General features: G+C 38.2%; 1 protein-coding gene across 6 annotated transcripts in view; it reads right to left on the reverse strand.

The window, feature by feature from the left end:
• Nucleotides 1–287: 287 nt before the first annotated feature.
• Nucleotides 288–11,158, reverse strand: part of DPP8 (dipeptidyl peptidase 8) — a 54,593-nt gene continuing 43,722 nt past the window's right edge. For 4 of the 6 annotated variants that reach the window (XM_007448110.1, XM_007448112.1, XM_007448111.1 and 1 more), the window contains 5 exons: nucleotides 8,137–8,283; nucleotides 6,774–6,926; nucleotides 5,359–5,501; nucleotides 4,313–4,424; nucleotides 1,274–1,631 (listed from right to left, as the gene is read on the reverse strand). In XM_007448110.1, coding sequence (XP_007448172.1) covers nucleotides 1,509–1,631; nucleotides 4,313–4,424; nucleotides 5,359–5,501; nucleotides 6,774–6,926; nucleotides 8,137–8,283 — 678 coding nt within the window. In that variant the 3' untranslated portion in view covers nucleotides 1,274–1,508. Of the gene's footprint in view, nucleotides 1,632–4,312; nucleotides 4,425–5,358; nucleotides 5,502–6,773; nucleotides 6,927–8,136; nucleotides 8,284–11,158 lie in introns of all 6 variants that reach the window. The other 2 variants (XM_007448113.1, XM_007448114.1) reach the window with 2 other exon arrangements.

The raw sequence follows: 11,158 nt of genomic DNA on the forward strand, positions 1-11,158 counted from the left end.
CAAACACTGAGGCTTGTCAAACTCATAGGTGCCTTCTCTGCCACTGGCTCCAATGTGACCCATCTAACACCCTAAGATTCTAAGATGGCCCAATCGGCACTACGAGCGCCCTTAATAGTCAAATGCTAGAGCTAAACCAGAAAAATGTCATGGTCATTCAAGAAATCACTTATAAGCTTTGAACATTGCAAAAGAGAGCCATGCCTTGCTGGGGATCAGTTTATGGTAAAGAGGCTGTCTGGAAACTCTTTAAGCTCACAATATCTAAATAATACTCAAATAATTTAAAAAGGTTAAAGAAAGTTTCAATTTGTAAGGTTTCCAAAATTAAGAAGAAAATTAAAAAAATTAGAATTAGAATTGTAAAAGTAACTCTAAGGAACTTTTCCTCCCCTGAATAATGTTAGTCTGTACCTGTGTTGGCAAGAGTGTGATTTCTTAATCTGGTTTCCTTAACTAGTATTCTAGGAGTTTAAATTTCAATTCCTAAACTTTCTCATGAGTATTTTTTGTCAAATTATACTTCTGCTTAGATCTTAAGCAGACCCTTGCCTTCTCCTCTCCCTGCCGTTCTCCACACTCTGGTCTCCCCGACCCCACCAAAATTCCCCTCCATTGCCCTAAAACTCTGGAATATTTCAATGAGGAAATACCCAATGGAAACTGGCACCACTAAATTTTCTGAAAAATATAAGTGTATGTGTACTTCTTTCTTTTCCTAAAGGGAAAGAAATTGCCTGCAAATATTTAAGCTCTAATCATTTGATTAAAATTTTCCTGCCTGTAATTATCAATATTATAAGACTAATTAAATCCATGCTACATATACAGTTACTTGCCTTTATGTGAAAGGAAAAACCCACTCGGTCATATCATCAAAGAGAACTATTTGTACTAGATACAGTTTAAATTGGTTAAAAACTGGTCAGAGTCTGAATGAAACAAAATTAAGTGTCTTTAGGAGGCTACTAAGTTATCCTTGAAAAATCATTAATGACTGGTTAAGCCACAGGTTTAATAGTGATTAGTTCATAACATGCTGGATACACCCCAAGCAATGTAGTTTAAGCTATTCAATTACATTTAAGTGCTATCAAATCTGTAACTAGTCAGAGATTCTGGAATTGAACCAAACCAATCACTAATATCATATTTTAACAAACTCAGAAGTATACTGTAAAAATACACTAAATCAGTCCATGAGGTTTCATAATGCTATTAAAAATGAAAATAAGGTAGTATGGATACATGGTACTAATGTCTTATTTCTTTCAGTAATTCTCATGGTATTGCTGGGTCCCTTAGAAATATGTATCATTTAATTTTGTGTATGGTTAAGGTATTAGATTGCTATCTACAAGCTGTAAACACCTGCATGGCACCAAATATACTTTCAGAAGTAGATGTTATGTGGCAGGTACCAAAATGTGATGATCAATTCTCTACTGATTAAACCTCCTCATCTGGTTAAACAGCCAGTGTATACCAGAGTTCTACACAGGTCAAAGTTATATCACTTTCAGAGCAGCAATACGTGATCCAAGGTTTTCTTGAAGGTAGTGCAAAAGATGCAGTTCATAATGTTCTCCAGATTCAGGAACTCTTATGCTGTGTCTCTCCTGAGGATAGATCTTAAAAACAACAACAACAAAATCAAAATACACAAAATAAGAATTTAGGAATACATCTCCTTCCAAAGCTTTCCAGAGATTTTCAACAGAATTAATAACATGGAGCAGAGCTTCTCCAAGATACTATACACATACATCCCATCTAAAGGGCCTTCTCTTTTTATAATTCCCTATGTACCACTAAGCTTACAGAAGGATCAGTGGTTCTCCAAGTGTGGTTTGCAGACTTCCGCAGCCCTCAGAACTCTTTCCAGGGATACACAAGGTCATATTTATTTTCAGATCAAAACTAAGACATTACTTGCCTTCATTCACTGTGTTGGCATTTGCAGTGATAATGAAAGGCAATGGTGGGTAAAAGTGCTGGTGCCTTAGCATGAATCAAGGCAGTGACATACACTTGTAGTAAACAAGAAAAAATGCCAGTTTCCCTTAAGTAGTAGTAAAAATTAGAATTTTATTAAGTTGCAACCCTTAAGCAGAGGTCTTTTTATATTCTGTGGTGATAAGATGGGAAGAAGGCATAAAGCACTTCTGCTACACGATGTCTCAAGGAAAAGGACTTGCACAACTGAGTTTTGTTTTGTTTTTTCTTTTGGCCCCACCACACAGCATGTGGGATCTTAGTTCCCTGACCAGGTATCGAACCCGCGCCCCCTGCAGTGGAAGAATGGAGTCTTAACCACTAGATAGCCAGGGAAGTCCCTACAACTGAGTTTTTAAATGGAACTCCATTTTTTACTTGAAAGACTGACAACTATGGTGATTCAGACTTGGCTATCTGGCAAACATTTTCTAAAAATGATGTGAGCCGGTCACTTCAAGGACAGCATTGACAGTATTTGTTACCAATGATAAATTTTGAGCTTTTAAATGAAAATTAGAATTTTGGAAAACTTGCATCTACCACTCCTAGCTCATGAGCTTCTCAATACTTGGAGAATTTTCTGTTGAGATCAGTGGTAATATCAATGTATATGATTTAAAAAATATTGTGTGATTAAGTGGATCAACACTTAGAAGTGAACCAATATTTTCCAGATGACCAATGCATGGGTAAAAGATCCATTTGAAGTACAAGATCCAACAGATTGTAATGTAGCAGAGCATGAAAAGTTTACAGATATGGTTTCAGATTCCACACTAAGACTAACCTTTAAGAAACTACCATTTGTTCAGTTTTGGTGTAGCAACAAAGAAGAATATCCATGATTATCTGAAAAAGCTAAAATATTACTCCCATTTCTTTTTCTCGGCAGTACGGGGGCCTCTCACTGCTGTGGCCTCTCCCGTTGCGGAGCACAGGCTCCAGACGCGCAGGCCCAGAGGCCATGGCTCACGGGCCCAGCCGCTCCGCGGCATGTGGGATCTTCCCGGACCGGGGCACGAACCCGTGTCCCCTGCATCGGCAGGCGGACTCTCAACCACTGCGCCACCAGGGAGGCCCCTACTCCCATTTCTTAATTACAAATTTTGTGAGGCCAAAATTTCTTCATTTACTTTAGCCAAAACAACATTTCACAACAGATTGTATGTGGAAGTAGATACGAGAATCTAGATGTATTTCTTATTAAGCCAGAGATTAAAGGGATTTAGAAAAATGTAAAACAGTGCTAACTTTCTCAGTAAGTTGTTTTGTTTTGAAAAATTTTCTCCTCCATTAAAAATGTGATCTGTGTTAACATGTAATAGTTTATTATTGTTAATTTTAAATGAATATTTTAAAATTTTCTTAGTCTTAATATCTTATATGAGAAATACTTATAGACATAATTCACATAAACAAAAGCTTTCTGGTATATAAAAGGGTCCTGAGACCAAAACGCTTGAAAACTGCTGCTATAGACAAATATCTCATAGTTTACCTACATAAATGTCAACTGAAACACAAAAAAGGGAAAAGTAATATTTTTCATTTCTTTTTTTTTCTTTCTTTTTTTTTTTTTTTTTTGGGGTCCGCGGGCCTCTCACTGTTGTGGCCTCTCCCGCTGCGGAGCACAGGCTCCGGACGCGCAGGCCCAGCGGCCATGGCTCACGGGCCCAGCCGCTCCGCGGCATGCGGGATCCTCCCAGACCGGGGCACGAACCCGTGTCCCCTGCATCGGCAGGCGGACTCTCAACCTCTGCGCCACCAGGGAGGCCCTATTTTTCATTTCTTATGAGAAGAATCTGTGTAAGGAGTAGAAACGAGGAGGAAAGGAGGAAAAATTTCTCTTAAAAGCTTTTTTTTGAGTAATGGAGCAATGGAGGTAAGTAACTTGTTGGTTTCTGCTCCAATGTCAATATAAAATAAAAGAAAATTAAAAGACCTTGTAATCAGGTCCTAAAAATCCTTTATAACAATGAAATCAAGTAGCATTTCTTTACCCTTCCAAGAGGAAGAAGAAAAGCAAAGGAGGATAGTGAATGGACTCCTGTCATCTTGTCCATGGTTACAAACTGAAAGCAGATACAGATACACAAGTCATGTGAAATCTGATAGGACAATTTTCATCCTGACTTCCACAGGATCTTAATTTTTATCTAACTAGAGGCACTACTAACTATGCCTATTATTTTAACCCTCTTAAGCAGAGAGTGGCCACAGCTGAAAATTCAACTTTACTCCATACTTTATTATATTTCAAAGTAACCAATTACTAATCATGGCTATTTTAATCAGAAAATGTAAAAGAACTCACCTGTAAATCATATGGCTTTCCAGCCCTCACTAAAAAACTCAGTAATATACTGGTGTGTGCAAAATGGACATTCTCATCCAAGAACCCATGTAAGAGTAGTAAACGATTTGGTCTGGAAAAATGGAAATATCAGAGGATTAGGCAAAATATAAGAGTATTTGGGAAAACCACTTAACTCCTTAAAACTAATCACAACTAACTACGTTAACTTCCTTATACTGTAATATTAGAATAAGGATTCAACATTTTGGGACTTCCCTGTTGGTGCAGTGGTTAGGAATCTGCCTGCCAATGCAGGCGACACGGGTTTGAGCCCTGGTACGGGAAGATCCCACATGCCATGCAGCAACTAAGCCCGTGTGCCACAACTACTGAGCCTGCGCTCTAGAGCCCGCAACCGCAACTACTGAGCCCACGTGCCACAACTACTGAAGCCCACACGCCTACAGCCCATGCTCCGCAACAAGAGAAGCCACCGCAATAAGAAGCCCGCGCACCGCAACGAAGAGTAGCCCCCGCTCTGTACAACTAGAGAAAGCCCGCGCACATCAACGAAGACCCAAGGCAGCCAAAATAAATAAATAAATAAATTAATTAAAAAAAGGAGTCAGCATTTCAATATTAAATTAGTAATATATTAACCAGATGCTACATGTAAAGAAAAAAAAATTTTAATTAAATCGTGTTCTATTTCCTATTAAGATATTAGCATACATCAATAATTATAGCATGTCCCTAGAAAAAGAAAAATCATATGTTACTTGCAAAATATATGTAAGCAGAAATGGAATTTTTTCCTTGAAACAGTTGTGTACTTAATTAAGCTTCTTTTATCACTTAAGCAACTGCTTCAAATATGACTTGTAAAAAAACCCAAATTATATGAACTGGCCTATAATTAAGCTTTGACAAACAGCTATGTCTTCTAGTACTCTATAAAATATTAGCTTTGGTTTTGTCATGTTTATAGTTTTCCTTATTATTATAGACAATTTTTAAAGATACAATTTTAAATTTATAATTTTAATTTTAAAGCTTAAGCTTACTCAGAGGGGAATTTTTCTGCTTGCATGGCCACAGATCCTAAGTAATAGCCCTGTTCATTCTGGTCAGGGTGACCCATATAACGTTCCGTGTAGCCTGTATCATAGAAGATCCACAGAGTGACTGGGGCCCCAGCAATAGCAACCTGCATAAGATAACAGTGACAGTCAAGTGTGGTCCAGAAAAGAATGGCTAGCACTGAGAGTCTGTAACTGCAAATTTACAGGCTAAAATTATCCTTAGGCTTTAGCCCCATGACTGGAGCATACATGGTCTCAGGCAACTCAGAAAATCAAAGGGGAATGCGAAGGTCAAGAATTTGATACTTTGTGAGTCAGTTAGCTTCATGTTCCACAGATGTGCCACACACCAAATCCTTAACCTGGGCTAGATGAAATATAAACATGGGCCTCTGTTAAAAGGGGAGGCTGAACTAGAACATATGAATGCCTCAGTGTAAATTAATTCCTGCTCCTGGGGAAAAAAATATGGGACAAGTGTCAGCTTTATATAGGAAAAAGCAGTCTTTTTTTTTTTTTTTTTTTTTAAGCTTCTGTTGGCAGTATAAAATTTAAAACAATGAATGAAATATATTTAAGCACTAAATACTTGCCTCATTTTAAGTCTCCCACACAGTTTTATATTTAAATATTGATTTAAATACTGTAATTACTTTCTTAACAGCTGCAAGCCTGGGAAAATTATGGCAGTATTCAGAGTTCATTTTGTGGTTATTATAAATAAAGATTATCTGAATATACATGTAAGAACAAAAACCCTATAGTTTTTATTCTTAAAAAATAAAAAATGTTCACTGTAAAATAAAATGTTATTGAAATATTAAAAAAGAAAAATGCCACTCATAATTCCCATTCCCTTAACAACTGTTAGCATCATTTTATATTTTCTTGTAACATATTTTTCTAAGAAGTTGTTTATAGAATAGTAATCATTGTTTATGTATTTCATAGTTTATTCATTCAGTACAGATTTACTTAGGACCGAGTATGTGCCAAGCATTGTGCTTGGCGGCTGAGGACACAGCATAGGGCAGATAGATCCCTGCCCTCAGAGGTTGTAGTCCAACAATTACACAAATAAGAACAACCCAATATGAATGTGTGTTTTACTATCATGACTATCTCCCATAATCTTTGGCATATGTCTATAAATAGACAGTAACTGATCAAGTTGACAATTATTTTATATAGATAAATGTAGATAAAGATACATAAACATATCTCACGAGTTGACAAGATATATCTATTATTTCACACGGCTATTAAACACACAAACCCTAACATTTCACAGTACTGTCAACTTTGTAAACCTTCAGAAAATTGGCATTTCCTCATATCTCAATTTATAGAAAATTCTACCCTTATTGCAAAAAGAAGTACCATAGGAAATCACATACCCTGAATATATCTGACCTCTGCATTAATGCCATCAGGGAAAGGTATCCTCCATAGGACCAGCCATGGATGCCCACACGATCTAAGTCAATGAAATCATATTGAGAGGCTAGATATTGGAGTCCTTCCACCTGATCGTCAATTTCTATTTGACCCTGTAAAAAAGGGAGAGCATTTCACTGACTCTGATAAATAAAAATCTTATTATAAGAGTGCTTTTAAAGCTGATAGATGTTCTTACTAAAAATACCTGTAGTTTTTTTAGATAAGAACTCATTATCAATGGAAATTCTGTTGCTTGAAAAAAATTTTTTTAACTCTAGAGATAGGAGCCTATAGCTTCTGTTGCTAGCCTGTCCTAGAGTTTAGTTACCCCTTAGTCATAAAGTTCTTTCCTACTGTGACCCAAAATGTCCCTTGCTGTATGGGTATTTCCCATTTCCATTTGTTCTGTTGTCTGCTAAGAGGTCAGCATCTTCCTTGTAACAAGCCTTCCTATACCCAAAGATAAAAAATTAGCCCCCTTAAGTGGTTGACTAATATTACCTCTCCTTTTTAAAACTTAATGCAGTAAAGCAGAAGGAATCACTCTTGACGCATTATCCTATTTCCCTATCACCTACCTCTAGGAACTGAACATACAATTTCTTTAAAGTCCTGTTTAGTCCTAATTCCTATCGCCACCACCCTGTCTGTATTACTAGGCCTGCCAGTGCACACAATCTAACTTCACTGAGCCAAAAACAAAAATAAAAACAAAAACTTACATGAGAATACAACATAAGGTCAAAGAACTGGCTGTGGGAGAAAATCCCCATGTCTTACTCAGCATGTCCAATACACTGGCAAACACAGTAACTGCCTTACTGTGCAAAAGGAACATCGGATTCTCATCATTTCCCAAAGCAGCAGAAAGGACATGGGGCATCTCTAAAAGGTAGCATTTAAAGCTTCCTGTAGAGAGAAAGAGGCTTGTCACAAGGAAGGCACTAACCAGTTGGTTTCTCTCTTCACAGAGGACAGAACAAATCTCAATTATTCCTAATAGTGTACAGGATGCTGAAAACTAAATGGACTGGCTTCTGGCTAAACTGAACATAAAAAAATAGAAAGAGAGGGGGTTTCTATATAAAAGTGGTTCTATCTCAGCTCCCCAAATTTACATATAGGTAGACATGAATAACCTAGTGAATATCAAGTTGTACTTTCCCTCCCACCCCCAAACCATAACACATGCTCACATGCACACACGTGCACACACACTCACAGTGCCTTCCCCCAACTCCTTCTCTGGGATTTCACACTAAACAATGCACCAAAAATTGTAAATGTCTTTAAAAGAAAAATGTTTGTATGCTCACACACCATTTTATATTTAAAGGCGCCTTCAAATTTAAGCCCTCGGTGACAGGATCCCCTGTTGTCTATCACTACAACCACGTAACCCAGAGAGGCTAGGGTATTCAATCGGAAATACTTGATTCCTTTAAACCGATTATTCACCAACTGCACCTGAGGAAGAAATACAACTTCAGTGAAATTTATTATATGGCAGCATACAAAAGCATAAGAGAGGCAGGATGCTGCAAAAAATAGCTTATTAAATTTTTAACATTATTTTGCCAATAAAATGAAATTATTTTCTTGTGGCAAGAACACAACATGAAATGGACCCTCTTAAAATTTTAAGTGTACAATACAGTATTGTTAACCATAGGACAATGTTGGACAGCATATCTCTAGAATTTATTCATCTTGCATAATTAAGAATTTTTTATGCCCATTGATTAGCAATTCCCCTCCTCCCCCTCTCCCTGATTTACTTTTATTTTTAAAATTAACTTATTTATTTTTGGCTGTGTTGGGTCTTCGTTGCTGTGCCTGGGCTTTCTCTAGTTGCGGCGAGCGGGGGCTACTCTTAGTCGTGGTATGCGGGCTTCTCACTGCAGTGGCTTCTCTTGTTGCAAAGCACGGGCTCTAGGCGTGTGGGCTTCACTAGTTGTGGCACGCGGGCTCAGTAGCTGTGGCTTGTGGGCTCTAAAGCGCAGGCTCAGTAGTTGTGGCACATGGGCTTAGGTGCTCCACAGCATGTGGGATCTTCCTGGACCAGGACTTGAACCCATGTCCCCTGCATTGGCAGGCGGATTCTTAACCACTGCACCACCAGGGAAGTCCCCTTATTTACTTTTAAATTAAATCTTTTCATGTTCATGTTACTTCTTTTCTTTCTTAACTTCACACTCAAAGTTCTGAGGAATTACTGAGTAACTACAGACTTTAAAATTATAACCTAGATATTAACTACACACAAGATAAGTGATTTAACCTACCCCATAGAAAAAATTACTAAAATGATTATTTCTACCCTGAGGAAGAATTGTATCATTCAAATGACAGAATAAGATCATTTTTTCTCCCTACCTGTCTCTTCTGGGATTGTTTCTGACCAGTAGAGGGGAAACTGAAGTATTTTAATGAATTACTATGACCAGTCAGCTTCTTTTTTCCTGCTACACAAATCAGTGCAAAAGGTAAGATAATTCTTAAATATCTTTATTGCCCTAGAAACTATACTTCAAAATGACTGAGAAATTAAATGTAGTTTGGTGCTTCACCAGAAATATACTCTCTGGTGAAAAGAAGACTTTAATTAATGGGCAGAAAGTTACAGAAGTTCAAGGTTTGGTGGATACTAAGGTAGATAATAAACAAACAAAAAAAGGGTTCTGGCAAAATTGAGGACGTGTTCTCTGGCTGAAACCAATGGGAAAACCAAGCCAGCCAGGAGTTAAAATAAACATCGATGCTGTCTTCACTCAATAAATACTTACTGAGCATTGAATGGGCTAGACTGGCGGTGGCGGTATAAAGAAACTTCTTTTGAACTTTCGGATGTTTAGCAACACTGCAACAACTGTCAAACTGGTCTTTCTGTTTCTATACTTGTCCTCCGTATAGTCTGTTCTCACAGCAACAGGATGATGTTTAAAAATGTAAATCAGGTATGACTTTATAGCTTAGCTCCTCCTAATGGCAGGTGGTTTAGATCAGAGTAAGATCTAAACTCCTTACCACTGTCTTTGAGACACTACATTATCTAGCTCTTGGTTATTTCTGTGACCTCATCTCATACCATTTCCCCCCTTGAGCACTGTACTCTATCTAACCTTACTACCAACTATATCAAGTTGGTTCTAACCCCAGGACATTGACATTTACTGTTCCCTCTGTCTACTATGCTCTGCCCTCAGATCTTTAACATGGCTCATTCCTTCTCATCCTCTGCAACCTCAGAGAGCTTCCCTGACCTTCCAGTCAGAACCCTCATTTTAGTCACTTTGCCATCCTCTTTCCCAACAATTATTCATAACACTTCCATTATATGAAGTTATATAATTTATATGTCTGCTGTTTATTATTCTCCTCATTAATCTCCATGAGGGTGGGACATTAGTCTGACTTGTTAACTGTGGTATCCTCACTGCCTAGAATAGTACCTGGTACATAATAGGAACTCAATAACTATTTGCTGAATGAATGAAAAACAGAGACAGGAGAGTGATGTTTTCCCTTTCTACCTTGGGAGGAGGGGTTTGGTGGGCAAAGGTGCTTGTTTTTAAAGGGAGGGAGCTGAAAAAAGAAGTATTAGGCAAGGAACACATATATGAACATATAAGAAAACTAACTCACTTCTTTGCCTGCTGTCAATCACAGAAGATGGCCTCAATTGCCTGATACAACATTCTCCCCCAGAGCCAGCGTTTCTGCCTTTGCAGCCTCCAGGCCTGCTTCTTCTTAGCAGGAGGTACTTAAACATAATGCCCTTTAGCACTAAGAATTCAGAAGTTTTCTTCAGTATCAATTCTTCAAAACCTGTGTTCTGCTATTTTAACTTGCTCTCTTGTGCATTTATGTTTGCAGAACAGTGTCTGGCACATAGGAAGTATCATAAATATTTGTTAAATAAACATTTTTAAACACACTACTGTTATCAATGAAAAGTTTAAAGAACTAAGCCTTGATGACTTTAATGGGAAATATTTGTTGCTTTCCTTGGTTTCACTTTTGTCCGACTACAGACGTTGGTGCATTTAGCGATGGAGTAATTCACCTCATGTTATGAATTGTGGCACTGCTGTTATTCAAAAGATTCCCACTTTGGGGGCTTCCCTGGTGGCGCAGTGGTTGGGAGTCCGCCTGCCGATGCAGGGGACACGGGTTCGTGCCCGGTCCAGGAGGATCCCGCATGCCACGGAGCGGCTGGGCCCGTGGCCATGGCCGCTGGGCCTGTGCGTCTGGAGTCTGCGCTCTGTGACAGGAGAGGCCACAACGGTGAGAGGCCCGCGTACCGCAAAAAAAAAAAAAAAAAAAAAAAATTCCCACTTTA

Source organism: Lipotes vexillifer, unplaced genomic scaffold, assembly GCF_000442215.2.
Source record: "Lipotes vexillifer unplaced genomic scaffold, Lipotes_vexillifer_v1.1 scaffold713, whole genome shotgun sequence".
Taxonomy (NCBI): Eukaryota; Metazoa; Chordata; class Mammalia; order Artiodactyla; family Lipotidae; genus Lipotes; species Lipotes vexillifer.